This window comes from Salvelinus fontinalis, chromosome 30 (assembly GCF_029448725.1).
Source record: "Salvelinus fontinalis isolate EN_2023a chromosome 30, ASM2944872v1, whole genome shotgun sequence".
NCBI lineage: Eukaryota > Metazoa > Chordata > Actinopteri > Salmoniformes > Salmonidae > Salvelinus > Salvelinus fontinalis.
This window is the reverse complement of record NC_074694.1, coordinates 20099024-20126941: the sequence shown is the minus strand read 5'-3', so window position 1 is coordinate 20126941 and position 27918 is coordinate 20099024. Positions and strand designations below refer to the sequence as shown.

The window sequence follows — 27918 nt, the reverse complement described above, 5'->3', positions numbered from 1 at the left end:
ACTTTATACGGAAATGTGTAATTCTTTATTTGACATTGAAACATGTTTTCCTGGTTCAAATGTCACTTAAATAACAACAAATATGAATCATTGTTAAGTTATAGACAATTATTTTTTATATAATAAAATATACCATTTATTGACGCTTTTCTACTATTACGTGGAGGACTTTTATTTGGAAAATGTACTGACCCGGAAGTTCTTTTTTATTGTTGCTAGGACGTTAGCTTACTAGCTAGCTGAATAACGTCCGGCTTTACCACTCAATCAGATGATAGAATAGCTTCCCTCCCCTTCCTACATTGCATGAAACTGTTTATCAGTCACTTGCACCAACTGTCATTCAGATAAAGAAACGGCAAGCTAACTAGTCAGTGTACCTGCGCTACAGTAACTAGCCAGTTTATTTTCTCGTGTTAGCTAACTATTCCATGACATATTGGTTATCCAGCTAACTAGCTTTATTTTTTCCTAAAGCAATGGCTGCAGACCTGCAAGGGAAATACACCAAATTGGCCCTGGAGTATTCAAAGGTAAGCAGTTATTTGTTGCTCTATCGTTAGCCACAGTTCTTGGCTAATTAATCCGATCGCTGATTCATTCTAACTAACGTGCAAGGTACACTATATGATCAAAAGTATGTGGACACCTACTCGTCGAACATCTAATTTCAAAATCATGGGCATTAATATGGAGTTGGGCCCCCCTTCGCTGCTATAACAGCCTCCACTCTTCTGGGAAGGCTTTCTACTAGATATTGGAGCATTGCTGCGGGACTTGCTTCCATTCAGCCACGAGCATTAGTGAGGTCGGCACTGATGTTGGGCGATTAGGCCTGGTTTGCAGTCGGTGTATCAATTCATCCCAAAGGTGTTCGATGGAGTTGATGTCAGGGCTCTGTGCAGGCCAGTCAAGTTCTTCCACACTGATCAAAAAAAAAAAAAAAAAAATCTGTATGGACCTCGCTTTGTGTACGTGGGCATTGTCATGCTAAAACAAGAAAGGGCCTTCCCCAAGCTGTTGCCACAAAAGTTGGAAGCACAGAATCATCTAGAATGTCATTGTATGCTCTAGCATTAAGATTTCCCTTCACTGGAACTAAGGGGCCTAGCCTGAACCATTATTCCTCCTCCACCAACCTAAAAAATAAAAGGTGCTGTCCAAAGTATCTAGTTACTTAGCTCGATCTGTTTCCAATCAAGTTCCTTTTCAGGGTGTCACTACTCACTAGTGTGTCACCCTCCTGGGTGTATTGTCAAGTAGAGAGAGCAGGCCATCAATAGGTTGATTGGTGTTTGTGATAATCGAAGACAATATTTGGTGTCTTTACTGCACTGTTTACTATGAACGTGAACTGTGTACAGCAAAGGATGTTGCTAACTGCTGTAAATCAATCAAAATAATCTCATAGTGAACAGTATTTTGGATGGTATCTTCACTCTATGATTTAGCCTAGGTCACTGCCTGATATGTCAGCTGACACTCACAATGTGTCTTAGTCTTTTATGACAAAGGGAGGATGGTAGGCCAGAACAGAAGCCACCCTTCTCTAAACAATACAATGTTACATAGCCTGAGTAAAACATGGGCAGCCATGTTCTTCAAACCCCCTGTCATACGTTAGGTAGAAAATGGATTGGTATCCATGTCAATAGTACCCATCCTAAAAACCCTTTTTAGGCATTATTAAAATAAATGTCAGTTAGACTGACTAGCTTTGGTTAATATAAGAACCATCCTCCTGACCCGCACTGTGTCAGTTGACAGGCAGTGAATGCATGGTGTGTCCTGTCTGACTGTTGTAAAACCACAGCCCCCCGCTGGCCAATATCCTGTTATTTCTATTTTCCATTACATCTGGGGTGTAGTTTCCCAATAAGCAGCAACATTCACCCAACCTTCAGAAATGTTAGTGCAGTCATGCATTGTAGTGGAGTTATCCATATTTTATGATTTAACAATATGTCTCACACAAAATAAATCCATAAAATAGCTATGTTGCTTTGCTTAGAAGCCAAGGGCCGAGGCAATACTGTACATTTGGCCAGTTTGGTCTTTAGAGGTGGTGTGTCTGCAGTAGACCTACAGCTCAGTGTCTATACTCCCCATTTCTCCATAGCTCCGGGCACAGAACCAGGTCTTGAAGAAAGGCGTGGTAGATGAGCAGGCCAGCTCCACCTCTCTTAAGGTACAGAACCATTCAGACCCCTCTGGAATAGGGTTTCAAAATTCCAATCCTGGTTGGAGGAAATAATCAGGAAGGGAATCCTCCAACCAGGAATTCTGAAAAACCTGGGAATTTTGGGTGATTTACTTTAAAATCACTGAGCGTCTTCTCCTCCACCCCGACACTACAGGATCAGGTGAAGCAGCGAGAACAGAGCCTGAGGAAGGTGGAGCAGGAGATGGACAGTCTCACCTTCAGGAACCAGCAGCTGGCTAAGAGAGTAGAGCTGCTGCAAGAGGAACTGGCTGCCAGTGAGGCCAAGGGCAAGAAGAGCAAGGTAGAGACAGACAGTGGTCCTCTGTAGCTCAGTTGGTAAAGCATGGCTCTTGCAACGACCGGATTGTGGGTACGATTTCCGGGACCGCCCCTGCGTAAAATGTATGCTTGCATGACTATAGCTTTGGATAAAGGCAACTGCTAAAATGGCAGTATATTAGACAGGGAGGAGGGTGCACCCCACAATCAGACATGTCATAGTTCGACAGGCTTACCTTGCTCTCCTTCTACCTTTGATCATGTTTGAGGAGATCAGTTTAAGTAAGGTAAAGTGCAGAATCACTCATCTCGATCACATAATGAGTATTAATTTGGGATGCAAGGTGATTTGTCGATCAGTGATTTGGTGCAGTCGATCTCAGACACTTTCTCTTCACCAGAACAAAGGGGACTCCCCCTCCCAACAGGGCTTGCAGCAGACCCAGAGTGTGTTTGATGAGGACCTGCAGAAGAAGATCCAGGAGAACGAGAGGCTTCACATCCAGGTATGTCTGTCTCTGAGACATGGACGTGTATACAATGCATTTGGAAAGTATTCAGACCCCTTCCCTTTCTCCACATTTTGTTACATTACAGCCTTATTCTACAATGGGTTCAAAAAAAGAAAAAAAGAATCCTAATCAATCTACACACAATACCCCATAATGACAAAGCAAATACAGTTTTTTTATTTACCTAAGTATTGAGACCCTTTGTTATGAGACTTGAAATTGAGGTCAGGTGCATCCTGTTTCCATTTATCATCCTTGAGATTTCTACATCTAGATTGGAGTCCACCTGTGGTAAATTCAGTTGATAGGACATGATTTGGAAGGCACACAGGTGTCAATATAAGGTCCCACAGTTGACAGTGGATTTCAGAGCAAAAACCAAGCTATGAGGTCAAAGGAATTGTCCGTAGAGCTCTGAGACAGGATTGTGTCGAGGCACAGATCTGGGGAAGGGTACCAAAAAATGTCTGCAGCATTGAAGGTCCCCAAGAATATAGTGACCTCCATCATTCTTAAATGGGAGAAGTTTGGAACAACCGAGACTCTTCTTAGAGATGACCGCCCGGCCGAAGTGAGCAATTGGGGGACAAGGGCATTGTTCAGGGAGGTGACCACGAACCCGATGGTCACTCTAACAGAGCTCAAAAGTTCCTCTTTGGAGATGGGAGAACCTTCCAGAAGGACAACCATCTCTGCAGCACTCCATTAATCAGGCCTTTATGGTAGAGTGGCCAGATGGAAGCCACTTCTCAGTAAAAGGCACATGACAGCCCACTTGGAGTTTGCCCAAAAGCACTTAAAGGACTCTCAGACCATGAGAAACAAGATTCTCTGCTCTGATGAAACCAAGATTGAACTCTTTGGCCTGAATGCCAAGCATCACATCTGGAAGAAACCTGGCACCATCCCTACAGTGAAATGTGGTGGCAGCATCATGCTGTGGGGATGTTTTTCAGCGGCAAGGACTGGGAGAACCCGATCAAACATCTAAGAAACCTGAAAATAGCTGCGTAGCGACACACCCCATCCAAACTGACAAGAGCTTGAGAGGATCTGCAGAGAAGAATGGGAGAAACTCCCCAAATACAGGTGTGCCAAGCTTGTAGCATCATACCCAAGATTTGAGGCTGTAATCGCTGCCAAAGGTGCTTCAACAAAGTACTGAGTAAAAGGTCTGCCTACTTATGTTCATATTTTATTCAATTTTATGTGCATTTGCTAAAATGTCTAAACATGTTTTTACTTTGTCATTATGGGGTATTGTGTGTAGATATTTTTTGCCCCTAATCAATCTAATCCATTTTAGAAAAAGGCTGTAACGAAACAAAATGTGGAAAGTCAAGTGGTCTGAATACTTTCCGAATGCACTGTATACAGTTGAAGTCGGAACTTTACACACACTTAGGTTGGAGCCATTAAAACTAGTTTTTCAACCACTCCACACATTTCTTGTTAACAAACTATAGTTTTGGCAAGTCGGGTAGGACATCTACTTTGTGCATGACACAAGTAATTTTTCCAACAATTGTTTACAGACAGATTGTTTCACTTATAATTCACTGTATCACAATTCCAGTGGGTCAGAAACTCACATACACTAAGTTGACTGTGCCTTTAAACAGCTTAGAAATTCAGAAAATTATGTCATGGCTTTAGAAGCTTCTGATAGGCTAATTGACATCATTTGAGTCAATTGGAGGTGTACCTGTGGATGTATTTTAAGGCCTACCTTCAAACTCAGTGCCTTTGTGCTTGACATCATGTGAAAATCAAAAGAAATCAGCCTCAGAAAAGACCTCAGAAATAAAATTGTAGACCTCCACAAGTGTGCTTCATCCTTGGGAGCAATTTCCAAACGCCTGAAGGTACCACGTTCATCTGTACAAACAATAGTACGCAAGTATAAACACCATGGGACCACGCAGCCGTCATACCGCTCAGGAAGGAGACGCATTCTGTCTCCTAGAGATGAACATACTTTTGTTCGAAAAGTGCAAATCAATTCCAGAACAACAGCAAAGGACCTTGTGAAGATGCTGGAGGAAACGGGTACAAAAGTATCTATATCCACAGTAAAACGAGTCCTATATCGACATAACCTGAAAGGCACCTCAGCAAGGAAGAAGCCACTGCTCTAAAACCGCCATAAAAAAGCCAGACTACGGTTTACAACTGCACATGGGACAAAGATCATACTTTTTGGAGGAATGTAGTCTGGTCTGATGAAACAAAAATAGAACTGTTTGGCCATAATGAACATTGTTGTGTTTGGAGGAAAAAGGGGGATGCTTGCAAGTCGAAGAACACCATCCCAACTGTGAAGCACGGGGGTGGCAGCATCTTGTTGTGGGGGTGCTTTTCTGCAGCAGGGACTGGTGCACTTCACAAAATAGGTGGCATCATGAGGCAAGAAAATTATGTGGATATATTGAAGCAGCATCTCAAGACATCAGTCAGGAAGTTAAAACTTGGTCGCAAATGGTTCTTCCAAATGGACAATGACCCCAAGCATACTTCCAAAGTTGTGGCAAAATGGCTTAAGGACAACAAAGGTAAGGTATTGGAGTGGCTATCACAAAGCCCTGACCTCAATCTTATAGAAAATTTGTGGGCGGAACCGAAAAAGCTTGTGCGAGCAAGGAGGCCTGACCATCTGTCAGGAGGAATGGGCCAAAATTCACCCAACTTATTGTGGGAAGCTTGTGGAAGTCTACCTGAAGTGTTTGACCCAAGTTACAATTTCAAGGCAATGCTACCAAATACTAATTGAGTGTATGTAAACTTCTGACCCACTGGGAATGTGATGAAAGAAATAAAAGCTGAAGGAAATCATTCTCTTTGCTATTATTCTGACATTTCACATTCTTAAAATAAAGTGGTGATCCTAACTGACCTAAAACAGGGAATTTTTACTATGATTAAATGTCAAGAATTGTGAAAAACTGAGTTTAAATGTATTTGGCTAAGGTGTATGTAAACTTCCAACTTCAACTGTATGTATGGGCAAGTGTTTACCAAAGGACTACTGGCTTGAATATGTGTACTACATAATGTATTTGATCAGTTGTTTTTGTGTGCTGGTCTGTTCTAGAATGTGTGTCTGAGAATGATAGTTTTAGAATTCTTGTAAGGTGATGCCCAAAGAAATGTTTAATCCTCAGTTGGACAATAAAGTTATGTTCTCTTCTAAGTTCTATGAGGCTGATGAGCAGCACAGGCAGCAGGAGTCTCAGCTGAAGGGCCTGTTGGAGGAGCTGGAGAGAGACCATGAACAGCACCAGGCCATAGTGGACGGACTCACCTCCAAATACATGGACACTATTGAGAGACTACAGAGTGACAAGGCCAGACTAGAGGTGAGCGGGAGGGGAGGTGGAGAGAGAAGTGGATGTCTCACCATCAAATACATGGACACCATTGAAAGACGTTAGTGACCAGGTCTGATTAGAGGTGAGATGGCGAGAGAGATGGCTGGAAGGAGGATGAGGGCAAGTAGGAAGCGACTGAACAAAGGCAAAACTCAATCTTTTGTTATTGGTAAACGATAGAATAGTAATACATGATGCTATTTGCTGTGTCCTCCTACAGGTGAAATCCCAGACTCTGGAGAGGGAAGCTAAAGAGTGCAGAGCTCGGACAGAGGAATGGTAAATATCTTGTTCTAATCTACACATGTGCCAGTTAGATACACACATGCTATATATACTGAGTGTACAAAACATTAGGATCACCTTCCAAATATTGAGTTGCAATCCTCTTGCCATCAGAACAGCCTCAATTTGTTGGGGCATGGATTCGACAAGGTGTTGAAAGCATTCCACAGGGATGCTGGCCCATGTTGACCTCTTTGCGAGGCATTGGAAAACCTGGTCTTTGTGGTTAAAGCTGTGTTTGAAATTCACTGCTGGACTGAGTGACCTTACAATTATCTGTATGCGTGCGGTACAGAGAGGTAGTCATTCAAAAATCATGTTAACATAGTTATTGCACACAGAGTGAGACCATGTAACTTATGTGACTTGTTGAGCACATTTTTACTCCTGAATGTATTTTAGGCTTGCCGTAACAAAGGGGTTGGATACTTATTGACTCAAGACATTTCAGATTTTCGTTTTTGATTAATTTGTGAACATTTTTACTTTGACATTATGGGGCATTGTGTGTAGGCCAGTGACAATCAAAATGTAAACCATTTTAAATTCAGGCTGTAACACAACAAAATGTGGAAACGTCAAGGGTGTGAATACCTTCTGAAGGCCCTGTAGATAATCTTTGATTAACATCAGCCTAGTGAGCCTAGTGTTACCTAGTGAGTTACACTGAGTGTTAAAAAACATTAGCAAAATCTTCCTAATATTGAGTTGCACGGCTTTTTGCCCTCAGAACAGCCTCAATCCGTCGGGGCATGGACTCTACAAGATGTCCAAAGCATTCCACAAGGATGCTGGCCCATGTGGACGCAAATGCTTCCCACAGTTTAAGTTGGCTGGATGTCCTTTGGGTGGTGGACCATTCTTGATACACACAGGAAACTGTTGAGCGTGAAAAACCCGTTGCAATTTTTTACACACTCAAACCGGAGCACCTGGCACCTACTATCATCCCAGCCAGCCAAACCCTCCCCTAACCCGGACAAAGCTGGGCCAAATGTGCGCCGCCTCATCGGTCTCTCGGTCGGGGCCGGCTGCGACACAGCCCGGGGTCAAACACAGATCTGTAGTGATGCTTCTAGCAGTGCCTTAGACTGCTGCGCCACTCGGGAGGCCCCATCTACACAGATTTGAAGTGGATTTAACATGTGACATCAATAAGGGATCATAGGCTGACCAGGTGCCTCCAAGTGAAATCTATGTCATGGAAAGAGCAAATGATCCTAATGTTTTGTTCATGGAGAATGATTGTATGTATCTGGTAGAGGACTTGTGGTTAACATGAAGGAATAATGAGAGTTGTAATAATGCGGATAGGGAAGTATTTATTATGGTCACTGAGTGGTCATTCACCATCATCCCTTTCTCTCCAGTCAGCAGCAGTTGAGGAAGTGTCAGTCAGAGCTCAGCAGACAGGTGAAAAAGAGCAGCATTGTCATCCAGGAGAAAGTGCCTTTCAACGACACCAGTGAGTACTAGTTCACTATGCAACATTTCACTGACCCAGATCATGTTTATTAGGAAGAAAACAGACTGAAAGAGTGAGGGACTACCTGGATTTGTCCAATATGAAACTGCACATTATACATTTTCTGTTGCAGTGTGTGCTCTAATGAACAAAACCTTGTAGACACATCACTGATGATGGTTTATCTATGAGCATGTCTTCCCATTCTAAGACATGACACCCACACATATATGTATGCAGTACTATCTACTAGAGGTCGACCGATTTATGATTTTTCAACGCCGATACCGATTATTGGAGGACTGAAAAATGCCAATACCGATTAATCGGACGATTTTTATTTATTATATATATATTTTTTAAATGTAAAAATGTATTTCTAATAATGACAATTACAACAATACTGAATAAACATTTATTTTAACTTAATATAATACATCAACAATATAAAATTAGCCTCAAATAATAATGAAACATGTTCAATTTGGTTTAAATAATTCAAAACAAAGTGTTGGTAAAAGTGCAATATGTGCCATGTAAAAGTGCAATATGTGCCATGTAAGAAAGCTAACGTTTAAGTTCCTTGCTCAGAACATGAGAACATATGAAAGCTGGTGGTTCCTTTTTAACATGAGTCTTCAATATTCCCAGATAAGAAGTTTTAGGTTGTCGTTATTATAGGAATTATAGGACTATTTCTCTCTATACGATTTGTATTTCATATACCTTTGACTATTGGATGTTCTAATAGGCACTTTAGTATTGCCAGTGTAACAGTACAGCTTCCGTCCCTCTCCTCGCTCCTACCTGGGCTCGAACCAGGAACACATTGACAACAGCCACCCTCGAAGCAGCGTTACCCATGCAGAGCAAGGGGAACAACCACTCCAAGTCTCAGAGCGAGTGACGTTTGAAATGCTATTAGGACATACCCCGCTATCTAGCTAGCCATTTCACATAGGTTACACCAGCCTAATCTCGGGAGTTGATAGGCTTGAAGTCATAAACAGCGCAATGCTTGAAGAATTCGAAGAGGTGCTGGCAAACGCAGGAAAGTGCTGTTTGAATGAATGCTTACAAGCCTGCTGCTGCCTACCACCGCTCAGTCAGACTGCTCTATCAAATCAGACTTAATTATAACATAACACACTGAAATACGAGCCTTTGGTCATTAAGGAACCATTCCGTATTTTATCTAACGGGTGGCATCCCTAAGTCTAAATATTGCTGTTACATTGCACAACCTTCAATGTTATGTCATAATCATGTACAATTCTGGCAAATTAATTACGGCCTTTGTTAGGAATAAATGGACTTCACACAGTTCGCAATGAGCCAGGCGGCCCAAACTGCTGCATATACCCTGACTGCTTGCACGGAACGCAAGAGAAGTGACACAATTTCCCTAGTTATAAGAAATTAATGTTAGCAGGCAATATTAACTAAATATGCAGGTTTAAAAATATATACTTGTGCATTGTTTTTAAAGAAAGGCATTGATGTTTATGGTTAGGTACATTGGTCTAACTACAGTGCTTTTTTCGCAAATGCGCTTGTTAAATCATCACCCATTTGTCGAAGTAGGCTGTGATTGATGAGAAATTAACAGGCACCGCATCGATTATATGCAACGCAGGACACGCTAGATAACTACACATGGTTGATGATATTACTAGTTTAACTAGTGATTATGTTAAGATTGATTGTTTTTTATAAGATAAGTTTAATGCTAGCTAGCAACTTACCTTGGCTTCTTGCTGCTCTCGCGTAACATGTAGTCAGCCTGCTACGCAGGCTCCTCGTGGAGTGCAATGTAAGGCAGGTGGTTAGTGTTGGACTACTAACTGGAAGGTTGCAAAAACAAATCCCCGAGCTGACAAGGTAAAAATCTGTCGTTCTGCCCCTGAACAAGGCAGTTAACCCACCGTTCCTAGGCCGTTATTGAAAATAAGAATGTGTTCTTTATTTAACTAGGCAAGTCAGTTAAGGTGTAAAAAAAATAAAAATAAAATACAGATTGTCCAAAAATACAGATTACCGATTGTTATGAAAACTTGAAATCGGCCCTAATTAATCTTCCATTCCGATTAATCGGTCGACCTCTACTAAGGAACATAATTCAATATCATATCTCACTGACGCTGTAAGAGGAGGAAAAGTGAAGCACTGTGTAATGTGTGTCATGCCACTAGAGCCCTGTTTTCCTCCTCAGATGGTTTTCATGCTATATGAAGGACAGCGCTAAGACATGCCATCATTCGGCGCTTTAAAGGCATAGTGTGAGATTTTGGCAATTAAGCACCCAGAGTCAGATGAACTCATGGATACCATTTGTATGTCTCTGCGTGCAGTTTGAAGGTAGTTTGGCGAGCCGTTGCTCGCAACCTCTCCTTTAAATTTCCCTCCCTTTTTCTCCAGAATTCAGTGACTACAACAGTCTCAACGTTCCACCACACAACAGAAGACACCAGGTGAGAGGAAGTCCTATAGGAGGCATCATCAACTAGATTACATTTTTTTCTTGAGTGGATGGTCGGGCCAGAACATCATTACAAATCATTTGTAGACTGCAAATTGATCGTAAGAAGCCGAAACTGATATATTGTAAAAATACAATATAAATTTTAAACCTTGCTTACAAGGTTTGACATTAACACCCGCCAAATGCGGGTTGAACTATGAATTCTACAATATATATCCCACAACGCGCAATGAGCATCAACAATGCCTGGCTGGGGAGCAGTGAGCAGTGTGATTTAAGTGCTGAAGATACATTTTTAGAAGCACTGCACACAGGCATACAAGTTGGTCTAACTTACTAAAGTCAACTAGTGAGACTTTGTCCTCGTGTTTCTTGACTATTTACATTGTTTTGTTTACAAGCTAGGTTGTTTTTCAATGTTGGACTTTGCTTCAACTTCTAGCGAAGACATTCTCTAGCTCACACAGGCACACTGTCACTAAGCAGTTGAAAAAATGTCTCATCTGTGATATTTTGTTTAAAATATTCGGGTCACAAAAATGTTTCTAATATTGAGCAATATACCACATCACTTCTTAATAGTAATCCAGTTATTGTTTTAGAAACATTACAAAGCATGCTCATCCATAGTGGTTAGAGCGTTGGGCCAGTAACCGAAAGGTTGCTGGATCGAATCCCCGAGCTGACAAGGTAAAAAATGTGTTTTGCTCTGAGCGAGGCAAATAACCCACTGTTCCCCAGGCGCTGAAGACGTGGATGTCGATTATGGCAGCCCCCCCCGCACCTCTCTGATTCAGAGGGTTTGGGTTAAGTGCTGAAGACATATTTCAGTTGAAGGCATTCAGTTGTACAACTGACTAGGTATCCCCCTTTCCCCGTATGTATGTATGTATTCAGACCCCTTGACTTTTTCCACATTAAGTTACAGCCTTATACTAAAATTGATTGAATTGTTTTTCCCCCTCATCAATCTACACACAATACCCCATGATGACGAAGCATAAACAGTAAAAACATATTTTTTTGCAAATTTATAAAAAAGAAAAGAAATTACATTTACGTAAGTACGTCAGACCCTTTACTCAGTACTTTGTTGAAGCACCTTTGGCAGCGATTACTGCCTTGAGTCTTCTTGGGTATGATGCTACAAGGTAGATTTTCCCATTCTTTTCTGCAGATCCTCTCAAGCTCCGTCAGGTTGGATGGGCATATTTTCAGGTCTCCAGAGATGTTCGATCAGGTTCAAGTCTGGGCTCTGGCTGGGCCTTTCAAGGACATTCAGACACTTGTCCCAAAGCCATTCCTGCGTTGTCTTGGCTGTGTGCTTAGGGTCGTTGTACTGTTGGAAGGTGAACCTTCACCCCAGTCTTAGGTCCTGAGCACTCTGGACCAGGTTTTCGTCAAGTATCTCTCTGTACTTTGTTTCGTTCATCTTCGTCTCGATCCTGACTAGTCTCCCAGTCCCTGCCACAGAAAATATCGCCACATGATGCTGCCACCATGCTTCACCGTAGGGATGGTGCCAGGTTTCCTCCAGACGTGATGCTTGGCATTCAGGCCAAAGAGTTCAATCTTGGTTTCATCAGACCAGAGAATCTTCTTTCTCATAGTCTGAGAGTCTCTAGGTGCCTTTTGGTAAACTCCAAGCGGGCTGTCATGTGCCTTTTTACTGAGGAGTGGCTTCGGTCTGGCCACTCTACCATAAAGGGCTAATTGGTGGAGTGCTGCAGAGGTGGTTGTCCTTCTGGAAGGTTCTCCCATCTCCACAGAGGAACTCTAGAGCTCTGAATACTTCCCGAAGGCACTGTATATACACAGTATGTTTATTTACTTTTTTTATTTGTAAAAAGAAATGTGCCTGCCACAGTGGCTGGTGGACCAAAAGGTTAATTTCAGGCCCAGACCACATATCTCTATTGTGTGTAGGAATACTTTGGAACTGATTTTCCCAAATTAAAATCACTTGGAACTAATTTGCTGGTGTTTTTACAGTCTTGTGTCCCAAAATGTTTTTGCTAAGAGAACTTGGGGAGCCAAATAAAATCACGGGCCACTAGTTGGGGAACCCTGAACTATAGCATGATCCTGTATTATTGTTTGTTTCTTTCCTCATATTTTATAGAACAGTTAGGGCTCCATCATACGTTGTCATTGTAGATATGTGGTCCAGAGTTTTGGTACTAATTTGTCCTTTTCCTGTCCTCCAGTTGAAGGCCCGAGACGTGGCTGGTCAGGCCTTAGGCTTCGTCCAGGACATAGTGGCTGCTCTGTTAAACTTCCACTCCTACACAGAGCAGAGGGTACACATCTACCCTCTAGACTCCTCTATCGAACCCATCTCACCACTCAACCAGAAGGTCAGGAAATACAGGGATACACACCCACACACAGTCTATGCTCTGACATCCTGTTTTAGTCATTTAGCAGATGCTCTTATCCATATGTGTCAAACTCATTCCAGAGGGCTGAGTGTCTGTGGGTTTTCGCTCCTCCCTTGTACTTGGTTGATGAATTAAAGGTCACTAATTAGTCCTATATACTAGGCGGTGTCAGAGGAAGGCCCCAAAAAATTGTCAGACTCCAGTCAACCAAGTCAGACTATTCTCTCTGCTACCGCATGGCAAGCGGTACCAGAGCGCCATGTCTAGGTCCAAAAGGTTCCTTAACAGCTTCTACCCCCCAAGCCTTGAGCAATTGATCAATTGCCTCGCTATTGTTATTTTGTTACTTTTTATTAAATTTTTTACTTTAGTTTATTTAGTATATATTTTAACTCTTTCTTGAACTGCATTGTTGGTTAAGGGCTTGTAAGTAAGCATTTCATGGTAAGGTGTTGTATTCGGCACGTGACATACGATTGGATAATTAGTAATTAGTAAGGCACTCGCCTCATCGGGTTGTCTAGGGCTGAATTGAAAGCAAAACCAAAAACCTGCAGACACTCAGCCCTCCGTGGAATGAGTTTGACACCCCTGCTTTTATCCATAGTGACATACAATAAGTGATTTTGGCTGAAGTAGGTAAGATGAACTGTCTTCTGCAATCTTCTCCCCAGTTCTCCCAGTATCTACATGAGAATGCAGCCTATGTGCGCCCCCTGGAGGAAGGACTAGTGCAACTACACCAGAGCATCACAGAGAACACAGTAACAGTGCTGGAGACTGTGGGGAAACTCAAGGACTTTGCCGATCACTTCACTTCCTACACCCACTTTCTGCAGAAGATTCTACCATACCAGCTCAAAAGGTCATTACTCATTACATTAGGTGTGTGTACTATATGCATGCGTGTGTGTGTGTTCCTCCCTATCCCCTTCTTCTTCTCCTCCCCAACCTGGAGGAAGAGTACGGCCCCTCTCTGTACCTGAGCCCTCACCTCTAAGAGTGTGTGTTTCTCTATGGCTGCGTTTACACAGGCAGCCCAATTCTGATATTTTTTTTCTACTAACTGGTCTTTTGACCAATCACATCAGATAATTGGTCAAAAGAAAATATCAGAATTGGGCTGCCTGTGTAACTGCAGCCGATGTGTCTCACCCTCTCCTCCTCTCTTCTCCTCACCAGTCTGGAGGAAGAGTGCGGGACTCCTCTGTGTACCTCCTCTCTCACCTCGAAGAACCAGGAGCTGCAGAGTGACATGAAGAGAATAACTTCTTTGTTCGACAAACTACACAGCTACATCAGCCTTCTGGCCTTACCTAGTGAGTTAACATAAAGAGAAGTGAGAGGGCTGACTCTGCGCCAAAATCAGTCCACGCAAGAATAAAGCATGAAGCAGACCAAGTGTGGGATTTTTTTTGTATGGAGGGTGTTAGGGTTGGGTGGATTTCCATACCTTCATACCGTATCATGCTAACAAAGTACTAGCGAATTCCTAGATTGGATGCTAACTAAATGCTAACAAGCACAAGCGAACATAAACTAAATGCAAGTACAGACAACCCAACTCATAAAGTTATACAAATGTCTCAAAAGGCTACTCACACTTTATCCAGGAGGGGATTGATCGTTTGCTGTAACCAAGAAGCTTGAACTTGCACACTAACCACCTATGGCTAGCAAGTTATCAAACCAAACGCATAGCTGGAGCCCTGAGCTGGAGAAAATGTATTTGGCATTTAGATATTTAACTTATATTTATAAGATATTTAGTAGGGAATTTCAAGTGGAACTTGATCACCACTTGTGCTGCTCAACAGTGGACATCGTATCACAAAACGTAAGTTTGAAACATCACTTTGCTCCATGTGATCTTTGAAAACAAACATATCATGTGACTGGCTCAATAGAATTTTATGAATGAAAAAGAAACAAAAATATTTGGGGGATGGTTTTGAATATCAGTCGTTTTTTGAAAATACCCCGGTATACCACTCAAGCCTAGAAGTGTGTTGAATTTTGTTAATTTGTTAAGCAAGGCTTATTTGGTAGACTAGAAGTTGTTACGAATGTACTGATATAAGAGGATGCATGTGACATCCCAGCAACTTTGAGAAAAATATTTTATATTGGGGTTGTGCATGTTCACATGCATATCTGCCCTCTCATTATCTAGAATGTTCCTGTCTGCTCCCTCCTGCCTTTGCGGACATTTATTCTCATTGGTAGAGCAGACGGTCAAATATCTTGTCAATGTCGTGCCTTCAGAAAGTATTCATGCCCCTTGACTTATTCTACATTTTGTTGTTACAGCCTGAATTCAAAATGTATTAAATTTTCTTTCCTCACCCATCTACACACAATACACCATAATTACAGAGTATTCACCCCACAGAGTCAATACATGTTATAGTCTACTATGGCAGTGATTACAACAGTCTTTCTGCGTAAGTCTCTTAAGAGCTTTGAACACCTGGATTGTCCAATATTTACCAATTTTATTATTTTCAAAATTCTTCAAGCTGTCTAATTTGGTTGTTGATCACTGCTAGACAACCATTTGCAAGTCTTGCCATAGATTTTCAAGCAATTTTAAGTCAAACCTGTAACTCAGGAACATTCACTGTCTTCTTGGTAAGCAACTCCAGTGTGTATTTGGCATTATGTTTTAGGTTATTGTTCTTCTAAAAGGTGAATTAATCTCCCAGTGTCTTGTTGGAAGCAGACTGAATCAGGTTTTCCTCTAGGATTTTACTCCTCAGTCCTTAATGATTACAAGCATACTCAATTACCCATATGACGCAGCCACCACAATGCTGACAAATATGGAGAGTGGTGTGTTCAGGACATAAAGTGAATTGCTTTGCCACATTTTTTGCAGTATTACTTTAGTGCCTTGTGGCAAACAGGGTTTGTGTTTTTGGAATATTTTTATTCTGTACAGGCTTCCTTCTGTTCACTCTGTAATTTAGGTTAGTATTGTGGAGTAACTACAATGTTGATCCATCCTCAGTTTTCTCCTGTCACAGCCATTATATTCTGTAACTGTTTTAAAGTCACCATTGGCCTCATGACGAAATCCCTGAGCGGTTTTCTTATTTTCCGGCAACTGAGTTAGGAAGGACACCTGTATCTTTTGTAGTGACTGGGTGTATTGATACACCATCCATGGTGTAATTAATTACGTCACCATGCTCAAAGGGATATTACCCATCTACCAATAGGTGCCCTTCTTTGCAAGGCATTGGAAAACCTCCCTGGTCTGGTTGAATCTGTGTTTGAAATTCACTACTGGACTGCGGGACCTTACAATTATCTGAATGTGTGGGTTAGAGAGGGGTAGTCATTTAAAAAATCCTGTTAAACACTATTATTGCACACAGAGTGAGACCATGCAACTTATGTGACTTGTTGAGCACATTTTTTTAATTTATTTTTTCATAACAAAGGGGTTGAATAGTAATTGACTCAAGACATTTCAGATTTAAATTTTTTATTAATTTGTGAACATTTCCACTTTGACATTATGTGGTATTATTGTGTGTAAGCCAGTGACAATCAAAATGTAATCCATTTTAAATTCAGGCTGTAACACAACAAGATGTTGAGAAAGTCAAGGGTTAGGGTTAGGAATACTTTCTGAAGGTACTGTAGATCATCTTTGATTACCATCAGCCTACTGGCCTTACCTAGTGAGTTACACTGAGTGTAAAAGTTGCACCCCTTTTTGCCCTCAGAACAGCCTCAATTCGTCGAGGCATGGAATCTACAAGGTGTCGAAAGCATTCCACAGGGATGCTGGCCCATGTTGACCCCAATGCTTCCCACAGTTGTGTCAAGTTGGCTGGATATCCTTTTGGTGGTGGTCTGTTCTTGATACATACAAGAAACTGTTCATGACACACTGAAACCGGTGCACCTGGCACCTACTACCATACCCCGTTCAAAGGCACTTAAATCTTTCGTCTTCCCCATTCACCCTCTGAATGGCACACATCCACAATCCAAGTCTCAATTGTCTCAAGCCTTAAATCCTCATTTAACCTGTCTCCTCCCCTTCATCTACACTGATTTTGAAGTGGATTGAACAAGAGACATCAATAAGGGATCATAGCTTTCACCTGGTCAGTCTATGATATGGAAAGAGTAATGTTTTGTACAGTCAGTGTATATCAGCCTACTGGCTTTACCTAGTGAGGAGAGAGAGGGACCGCTGTGCCACTCAGGAGTTCTATTTCTGAGGCATCACAGTGCTAGAGACGTCACTATAGATCCTGGGCTGTATCACAACCGGCCGTGATCGGGAGTCCCATAGGGTGGCACGCAATTGGCCCAGGGTTGTCCTGGTTAGGGGAGGGTTTGGCCATCATTGTAACTAATAATTTGTTCTTAACTGACTTGCCTAGTTTATTTGACTTATTACATTTTTTTTAACCCCTTTTTCTCCCCAATTTTGTGTTATCCAATTTGGTAGTTACAGTCCTGTCCCATTGCTGCAACTCCCTTACGGACTCGGGAGAGGTGAAGGTCGAGAGCCATGCTTCCTCCGAAACAACCCAGCCAAGCCTTACTGCTTCTTGACACGACGCCCGCTTAACCCGGAAGCCAGCCGCACCAATGTGTTGGAGGAAACACCGTACACCTGGCGACCGTGTCAGTGTGCATTGTGCCCGGCCCGCCACAGGAGTCGCTGGTGCCTGATGGGACAGGAATATCCCTGCCGGCCAAACCCTCCCCTAACCCGGACGACGCTGGGCCAATTGGGCCGGCTGCGACAGAGCCTGGAGTCGAACCAGGATCTCTAGTGGCACAGCTAGCACTGCACCACTCGGGAGACTGACTTGCCTAGTTAAATAAAAAATGAATAAATGTTAGCTTACTGGCCTTACTAGTGAGTAGTGTGGGACTTGAGGAAAATCATGTGTGCAATTGTTTTCCAGGTGTTCGACAGGACTCCATGCCCCAGAGCAGTTCCTCTGCTGTCTTCACCCAGCTAGCTGCCTGTCTACACAGCCTTCACGATGCGGTCAAAGGTGAAACCTTTTTTTACTAGAAAATGTTATTTTGTCTGTTTTTATAGACTAGACTAATGTTCAAGCCACTCTGTCCTTCCTCTGTGTTCTGTAGAGATGTCTAAGCTTAACTGTTATAAAGCAATATACCTGCAGGCTTCAAATAAAATGGAACCAATAACAGTGTAAGCCCCCTGTTCCATCCTTTAACTGTTGGTCTCCTTCCTGTGTGTGTGGAGATTATTTTGTATGTATAAGCTAAGTCCCTCTGTCCACAGAGATGTCTACTCATTACAGCCAGAAGGCCAGTCTGGAACAGGAGTTGTCTACAATCACTCAGAAGCTCCGCACTACTAATGAGTGTCTGCTGGCTTCCCTGGGCTCCCTCACCAGCAGCACCGGCAAGGTAGGACCATTTACCGCTATAGAAACATTGGGTATGTATTCGTGATTGGGGGGGAAAAATGGATGCAGTTACATATCACAATATTATTTTGGGATGATATTCTATCAATTCGGCTGTCCATTTTATAAAAATAAAAAAAATCATCCTATAGCTTGTTCTCCATCTTATTTTTAAATAGTGAGCCAACATGTTTTCAGCTCTTATTTCCATGACTGATCAAAATACATTTTATCTTGTCTCTGCAGCAGACGTATAATGAGCAATATGTTTGGAACATCAAATCGCAATACATATTGTATCGGCACATAAGTATGGTGATAATATCGTATCGTGAGTTCCCTGGCAATTCCTGGCCCAATCTGTTACCACAACATTTGTGTCTAAATGGAGACAACTGGCCCCAGCAAACAAGCACACTGACAGAGCCGCTGTTGTTTTGGTTGGCATTCTCACATTAGCACAGTTTCATAGGTTGGGTAACATGAAAAAATATTGATAGATTTGTCAGTAAAAAATAAGAAGTTTTTATATATTATTTGTTCCCAGGAATAGTCAATGACATTGGACTTATTTCCATTGTGGTCCCTATTTTTGCTGTTTTCATTACATATGATGAGTTTAAGCAATAGTAGCAACTGCCTTGGTATCTGGCTCATCAACCGTGAGGATTGGTCGTTTACATACATGACCACTAATAAGAAGGGAGGGCTTAGTTGGGGCAGAAGTGATTTTTTTTCACAGATCCGCACCATATCAGAGCATTACAGCTGTGTACCCCGGTGGGGGATGGGGACTTTGAAACAGACGGTACAGTGAGTGGATACGTTTGTACTATACGTATGAGAGCCTTGCGGGAATTGAAACCACGACCGTACCAACTGATTGTATGTAGAGGAGGTAGATATGTTACTGTTATAACTGCAATAACCATACTGCTTATTTTTTGGTATTATAGTTATAATAGTAAAGAGGCATGTTTTTAGTCTCTACTGTTGCCTGGCTGATGAATGCACCAGACACAGACTGACTGTTTGTTTGAGGTATGAGAGATGGACTGCTGTTCTATGTTGTGGAGGAACAGGGATGGAATGCTCTGGGCTGGCTGCAGAGTTCTGAAGGAAGGATGTTTACTATGAGGTGATCTGAGTAGGCCAGTTGTTTTGAATGGCCAGGTGCCCCAGGTGGTTGGAGATTTCACTTAAGGAACAATGGAATGGTCTAAAATGTGCAAACTCCACCCACCCAGGCCACCGGGCCATGTAAAAAAATGTAAAACGAACTCGGTTAACAGTAGTGTTAGTGTAAAACAACAAAAACAAGGAGGAGCAAGGCACTCGTCATATAATTAAAAGTTGTAGTGGGAGTGTATTAGAAATCTGTGTCTGTTTTCTGTCAATCCCACACACTGACCTACTTAAAGGAACAGTGACATAGTTGTGTAGGATAAGTGTGTATAGGAAAGTTTGACTTGGTGTTGTGGGTTTGTTTAAGTGTGTGTATAGTGAAGTGATCATGACAAAAGATTTTATAAACTCCTTTCACATTAGTTTGTTTATTTAATTGCACCTGTTTCACCCTCATATTGAAGCGTATATAATATTGATAGATTGAAAACGTATATTCAATGACATTGTTGCACCGTGATATTGAAATAGCGGTGTGGACTACAACATATAGGCATAGAAGACCATTTATATGACTCACCAATACTGTTTATAAGAAGACATTATAAAAGCTTATACTTCCTTAAAACAAATGATAAAGAATTAGTGTCTATACCTGGATGGTAAGTCTTACCATAATATTGATTCTGTACTGTTTTTTCTACAGATTGCGACGTTCTTCAGCAACAACCTGGATTTCTTCACGTCTTCCACAGGCTACAGTCCAAGAGGAGGGGCCGGGGCACTCAACCCCCTGCAGGCAGAGAGCATGCTGGGTAACAAGAAGAAGGCCTCTGACTACATGCATGCCATCAGAAAGGTCAGTAGCTTTGCTGGTCATGTCACCTTCACAGCCCTGGGTTAAAATACTATTTAAACCTCATTCAGCTGTGTTCAATTAAGCTTGCCTAGCAAAATAGAACCAATAAAATAGTCTTAAAAGTGTAAATCCTGCCCCATCTGGCACGCCAATCCAGGCTGCCTAAAGCAAACAGTGGAACATCCCCTTAAAAAGATGTTGTGGTTCAGTATAACAGTGTGTATTTGACTCCTGTCCTGTCTGTGTATCCAGCCCAGACCAGAGTCCGTTCCATACAGAGAGGCCCTGTTGCACCGCCGTGTTCTAACTAGCTCTACAGAGAGCAGAGAGGGACTCACACAACAGGTATTGTTTGTATTTCCACGCTTCTCTCTTCCCTTCTACCCTCCAGTCTGTCAGGACACACGTCTGACTCTTTATAATGCTCAAGGTAACCCATTTGGTTACTGACTAGGTAAGTGTGTTAGGGAAGTATAGTCCTCTTACCAACTCGCTCCTCTTCTTTCCACCTCTCCTCACTGTGTCCTCTCCTCTGTGTCCTCTCCTCTATCACCCCAGGTGGTGGCGAGCCAGGAGAAGATTGCTCGTCTGGAGCAGGAGAAGGAGCACTGGTTGCTGGAGGCCCAGCTGGGCAGGGTGAGGCTGGAGAAGGAGAGCCAACGCATCCATGACCTGGAGACACAGCTGTCCTCTGCCCTGGGAGGAGGAGGCAGCCCAGCCCACTCCCTGGGCCAGGCCCCGGGCAGCCCAGCTCTCACCAGCCTGGAGGACGGAGAGGTGGAGGAGAGAGGAGCAGGGAAGGAGACAATGCTAAGCAACAGTCTGGTAGATGCATCTTCACTCTTGTTTTTTCTTTACGGTTGCAAGAATCCTCAAAGGGATTTCAGGAAAACTGGTAACTTTTGGAAACTTTCTGGAATTTTGCGACCTTATATTTCTTCGACAGGGATTGAATTGGTCTTCATCCTCATGCTTAACAATACTACTTTGCAGTTGTGTGAGACTGGCATGATGTAAGATTAAATCTAGGGACATCATTCCTCCCTTTGCAACCCTCCCCTTTCCCACGAAATGAGTCAGACACATCCTCGTGGGAGCAGCCGTAACATGCGTTTGAGTGTTTTGGCTTCAGTGAAGGCGGTTGTGTTATCAGTGTCTGGTTAAGTTCCAATTATCTCTCCTACATTTACATTTTAGTCATTTAGCAGACGCTCTTATCCAGAGCGACTTACAGTAGAGTGCATACATTTTATTACATTTTTTTTTACATACTGAGACAAGGATATCCCTACCGGCCAATCCCTCCCTAACCCCTAACCCGGACGACGCTATGCCAATTGTGCTTCGCCCCACGGACCTCACCTCCCGGTTGCGGCCGGCTGCGACAGAGCCTGGGCGTGAACCCAGAGACTCTGGTGGCGCAGCTAGCACTGCGATGCAGTGCCCTAGACCACTGCGCCACCCGGGCTCTCCTTTGGCCCAATGTGTGCACTTGTTCATTTCCCTTCACTGATTTGAAAGTAAATGATGGGTATAAGGAATATGCTGGAAACTCCCTCTAGCCCATGCCTCCACAAATTCAATGCTTTAAATTATTTTTTATTTTTTGGGGGATTTAACCTTTATTTAACTAGGCAAATCAATTAAGAACAAATTCTTATTTACAATGACGGCCTAACCCAGACAACGCTGGGCCAATTGTGCACCGCACTATGGGACTCCCAATCATGGCCGGTTGTGATACAGCCTGGAATTGAACCAGGGTCTGTAGTGACGCCTCTATCACTGAGATGCAGTGCCTTAGACCGCTGCGCCACTCTGGAGCCCTAGTAGTGAAGGAGAGTTCATTTCTCACTTCATGAGAAAATAAATATTATTGGGAGGCACCAGCTTCCTTGTTTCATAATGCCTGTATTTTAATAGCATACTCAAGGTCCAGGATACACCCACTTAATCTGGTCCCAGATCTATTGGTGTTGTCCTATGGTAGTTGTCAAGACCGCACAAACAGATCTGGGAACAGGCTAGCACCATGCTAGTCACTAACTGGACACGGTTGTCATTAACAACCAGCTAAACTCTTCATTCACAGGCTTCTATAAATTTAATTCCTTGCAGGTCCAATTTCAGATACCATTAGGGGCCTGTAGTGTTTTATTTAATTTCAGTGGGTTTTATTTGCCTGGGCCCAGATCTGTTTGTGCTGTATAGCCAAAAATGACCATAGCAGTTGGCAAGATGACAGAAACTGATCTGGGACCAGGCTTGGTTACATTTTTATAGCTTTCTCAATTCTCATAGGGAATGAGTATCTAACTGTGTTTGTGTTTTTCATCTCATCAGGTTGGCATGTTAACCACAACTCCTACCAACGAGGAAGTAAGTTTTGTCTTGTTCTTCTTGACCCAACTATTCCTAGTGTAATTACAACACAGGTATAAGAGCAATTTCATGTAAAGTTGTTGTCCTCTCTGTATGCTTACAGGTGGGAGACGAGGAGTCCAGAGAACAGCTGATTAAGACCCACTACATGGCCAGAGTAGGAGAGCTCACCACACAGCTACAGGTCTCTGACAGCAAGGCTGTTAACTTCCATGCTGAGGTGAGATACTGGATCTACTTCCCATTCATAAACACAGAACTCTTATTTCCTATTGAATGTAAAAGGATGTGTAGCTCTTATTTTGTTGGTGGATACTGGGGAGAGATATGGAGAACAAAGTCACATGTGCGCTCAATTTAGACGCTGCTATACAGAAGACTAACTTACTAGTTGTACAGTCACTCAACTATTTCCCCTCACGTCTTCCTTCCTCTAATACATACAGTGCATTCAGACCCCTTGACTAAGTTACAGCCTTATTGTAAAGTACATTTTCCCCTTCAAATCTACACACAATACCTCATAATGACAAAGAAAAAACAAGTTTATATATATACACACACACAGTGGGGAGAACAAGTATTTGATACACTGATGATTTTGCAGGTTTTCCTACTTACAAAGCATGTAGAGGTCTGTAATTCTTATCATAGGTACACTTCAACTGTGAGAGACGGAATCTAAAACAAAAATCCAGAAAATCACTGTCTGATTTTTAAGTAATTCATATACATTTTATTGCATGACAAGTATTTGATACATCAGAACAGCAGAACTTAATATTTGGTACAGAAACCTTTGTTTGCAATTACAGAGATCATACGTTAAAATCATACATTACACTGGTGTTCCCTGTTCCAGAACTACACTAGGATATATATTTTAGTTGTCTAATCTAGAATTGTTACTCTTTTTAAAAATATATTTTTTATATACATGCATCTACATTGGCATGAAATAAGTTGTTATGCTATAGTTAGCCAAATCTAAAGATAGCCATGTGGCGTTAGTATGTAGTATTGACTTACTGCCACATGTCAACCCTCCGTGCTATGCATCACGGCAGTATGATTCCCCCTGACAGATGGGGAACTGGAAGTAGTGACTTAGAATCTCCCTCAAAGTCACACTTTACTGTAGCAGGGTCTGTTCAGTTCAAACCCAGACATCATGTAGGCCTATATTTAAATAGTTTTAATGAAGAGCATCCCATTTTGTGACTTCCCATTAGTTGAAGTGATCATCTGTGGATATGTTATATTTTGTAGGTTTGTTTATTCTCTATCTCCTGTGTTGTAACTTCCCACCCTCAGTGTCGAGCCCTGGCCAAGCGTCTGGCTATCGCAGAGAAGTCACGGGAGACTTTGACGGAGGAGGTCAAACTGGCCAATCAGAACATCACACGTCTCCAGGTAAACATCTGTTGTCTAACTGCCTGACTTAAAGAAACCAGCATATCCCAGATCCAATCAGCTTTATAATTTATTACATTGATATTTGTTGTTTATTATGTATTTGTTGTTTATTATGTATATTTGTTTATGTATTTGTTCTGACCTTTTTTTGCTTTTTTAATTTGTATTTAGAAAGTAGGATTCCCATGTATTCAGTAAACATGGCAAATTAACTTTAACCTTGAACAAATATACAAATTTAAATGTTCATGTTCAGTTCCAGCACCACCTCAACATGTGAAAATTGAGCGTTTCTATGTTTTGTAGTAGAGAGAGGACGATAAAGTTATCATTTTCCTCTATTTTCTTTATTACAAAACATATGTTGATGAGATTTTGATGTTGATGGAGATTTTGAATATTAAGTTGGACATTTTTTAAATATATATTTTTAAAATAATTTAAAAGTATTGTCTACTTAGCCACATGTTCCTTGTCTTTCAGGATGAACTGGCCACGACCAAGAGGAGTTACAAGGAACAGCTCAGTATGATGAGTGACCACCTGTGCAGCATGAACGAGACTCTCAGCAAACAGAGAGAGGAGATTGACACACTCAAACTGGGCAGCAAAGTATAGAGTCCCCTCACACATTCCTCACTTCCTACATACTCTTTGTCGACTGCTACTATATTGATATGGTCTCTTGCAAAACAGATTTGATCTCATTGAGACTAAAGTTAAGGTTCAGTAAAACACTTCACTCACTGGCCCACACAGCAAGAGAAGCAGACATAACCCAGTAACAAACTACTATCCATTCTGAGGGGAGCTGGGTGGGGGATAAGGAGGGCACAGCAGGGTCTGATAGGAAAAGCACCTGCTGGAGTCAGAGGCTGACATCTGAGAAATTCATTACTGTTTGGCTAGGCTGTTGAAGTCGAGGAAGAGGCCTTCTGTTAAAACCCACTTCTCTTAAAACACTTCAGAGATGAGGTGTGTGTATACGTTCTGAGGGTATGGATTTCATCAACCCAAGCTATTGTGTGTGAATGTCAGCACTTGGCAGCCACCACAAGCCTATTCAACCTGAATACAATCCAAGTGTAAAGAAATAAACCGATGACATGATTAGCTGTGAGTGAAACTCTAGAATGGAACTAACAATGTTTCAAAGTCAAGACGCATTCATGTGGTTTCTTTCATGAGTGATCACTGGTCACGTACTAACACCACAGTCTTATTCAAAAAATGCCATTCCGATCTCCAGTTTACAGTACCAAAACAGAAGTGTTGATACTAGGACTAGTGCTCCTGCTTTTGCGTTATCGCTTTAATGTTCATTCAAAAATGTATTGTGAGTCTTGGTTTACCATGTGTTATATGTAACTTAACCCCTCCTGCCTTTTCCAGGGAAACTCCAAACTCCTGAAGAAGAGTCGGTAGGAAAGTCTGTTGGGAAACCTGCTCCATTTTGGATCGGCAGAGCACCCTGGACTGAGCTTTACTATGGGACAACCCACCCACTACAGTCCTGTTAGCTTCCTAGCACCCCAAGATGGAGGACCCTGTTAACTTCTCCTCTATCAGAGGGTGGGCTATTGGGGGGGGTGTCTCTGATACCACTCTGCTTAAGCAGTTTATCTAATGTGTATTTCTGATTGACACAGATAATGACTTGTGTAAAGTGCTTCCTAACGTGTGACGGAGAGGGCAGACTGACAACTGCTTGACCCTTTGACCTTTGGCTTGAGGGAAGTAGAGGAAAAATTAATAAGGAGAAGAAAAAAAATATCTTAGCGAGGTCATGGATGCTCACGAAAGTCAGGGAATGAAGACCACCAAGCCCTTATGGTTACTGTCTCTCTCTCTGTGCAATGACAGAAATATGTATTACTCAAATTGCTATTAAGTGGGAAGAGGAGATCATACGAAAGAGTGAGAATGTGTTTGCGTGCCTGACTGACTGGGTTTTCATTATGTAAGAGAATGTCTGTCTAATACTGTGACTTGACTTTTGTGCCAGGCTTTGAGTGGGACAGAAAATAATTTAATCTTTCCATGTTTTATTAGATGGTTTTTAGTTTCAGTGAGAGAATTTGTGAGGGACTGTTGGTTATGTTTACCACAGTCTTCTGTTTGAAGAAGGGCTGCCCCAGATGAAATCAAGGAATGAATGAGTGACCAATTAATTACACACACTAGCCTCTGACGCCCAGGCTTCGCGCTTAACCGAAAGCCTGAAAGACAGACACGCACACACACATTCCCTTAACTAGATATCCCATCTATCCTCTAGAACGGATGGAAGAATCCATACACTCAAGTAGCATTGATGACCTTACTAGCCAGAGGGTGTAGATAGACAAGGGCTATGTCCCAATGGCAGACTAATTCCATATTTAGTGCACTGGCTTTGGTAAAAAAAAGTAGTGCACTATATAGGGAATAGTGTGCCATTTTGGAAGTAGTCCAGGGGTGTATTCCGTGAGGTGAAATGTAAAGAATGTAACGGTGCAGATAGAAATGCAGTGACATAGAATAGATCTGTCTCGATTCCCCAATCAGTTTTAACATGACAGAACTGTTCTATAGGATATTTCTATCTGAACTAAACGTTCTGTAATGTTGCGCCGTTCTGAACTAGGCCCAAGGTAGAGTTCAGAAAATGGTGACCGTTTGTTTGTGATGTTTCTGTAGTGTGGATGTGCACTGAGGAGAACTATGTTTGCGTCCCAAATGGCACCCTATTCCCAAATAGTGTGTTACTTTTGACCAGAGCCCTATGGATCCTGGTCAAAAGTAATGCACTATGTAGAGAATGTGGTGCCATTTGGGACATAGTATGTGTAGCACCACAGTCTCCAAACCCATGTTATGTATTGATGAAAAAGGGTTGTGAATATAATACTCCTTTTGAATCATTCAATGTACATGTATTGTATTGTGTACTTTTTTAAAAAGTAATATACTAAAAAACAAAGACATTCATTCTATGGTTTCAAATGTCTAATTTCCATGATGACCCAATGAAATGACTGGTTGATGATCAATGAAAAAGATAAACATCAAGGTAATCAATCACTCACCTGCATTTATTTTTTGATTATTGGGTTTGAGGTATTTGGAAATATGTCTATTGAAAGGCAATACACACGCAGAAAGGTCCACTCTCTTGGAACTGTAGTGAGATGATCACTGTTTGTGTACGGCACTTTACAATTGTATTATTGGCATGTTGGCAAGCTAGTCAACCCCTTGTCTGGAAATGTGTAATGACATCTCTAAACTGTTTATAATTAACAGAAGGGTCGTGTTCATTGGGGTACACCGTAGCAAAACTTTCATCAACGGAAAATGAAAGTTCAGATAGTAAAATGCTGTTTCAGCCAGTTTTGGAACATTTTCTTCCATTTTGTACCTACTTAACACACTTCTGGACTCTTCTTGCTTGTGTGTTCTAGTGATATATATATATATTGTGGCAAATAAAACAATCTTATCCTGTGGACGGTTTAGACCGAAAATTAGTTTTGACGAGTTTGGATGCTTCTGACAGGTTTTGATTGGTTCTTACGTGTTAAGTTCAGCCACCAGGTTTACCAATAACGAGATCTCTATTATACCTTCCATTGGATCTTTTATATGATGAGAATTCAAGAGGTTTGCCAACATGCCCTATACTACTGAAACTTGTAAAACAATGTAATCTGACTGACCAACAGATTGCACATATGAAATAAATAATAAAGAGCTCAATATTCTTTG

General features: G+C 41.9%; 1 protein-coding gene across 1 annotated transcript; it reads left to right on the top strand.

Annotated features, from left to right (window-relative positions):
* The first annotated feature begins 199 nt into the window (after positions 1-199).
* Positions 200-27918, top strand: LOC129828774 (protein phosphatase 1 regulatory subunit 21-like). The gene is made up of 21 exons (XM_055889971.1): positions 200-533; positions 2120-2188; positions 2358-2504; positions 2884-2988; positions 6186-6350; positions 6583-6641; positions 8018-8112; positions 10531-10583; positions 12802-12951; positions 13650-13840; positions 14158-14294; positions 17913-18005; positions 18263-18390; positions 20221-20373; positions 20626-20718; positions 20932-21198; positions 22717-22752; positions 22859-22975; positions 24070-24168; positions 24655-24783; positions 25564-27918. The coding sequence occupies exons 1-21, from the start codon at positions 480-482 to the stop codon at positions 25594-25596; spliced, it is 2373 nt and encodes a 790-aa protein (XP_055745946.1). The 5' UTR covers positions 200-479; the 3' UTR covers positions 25597-27918.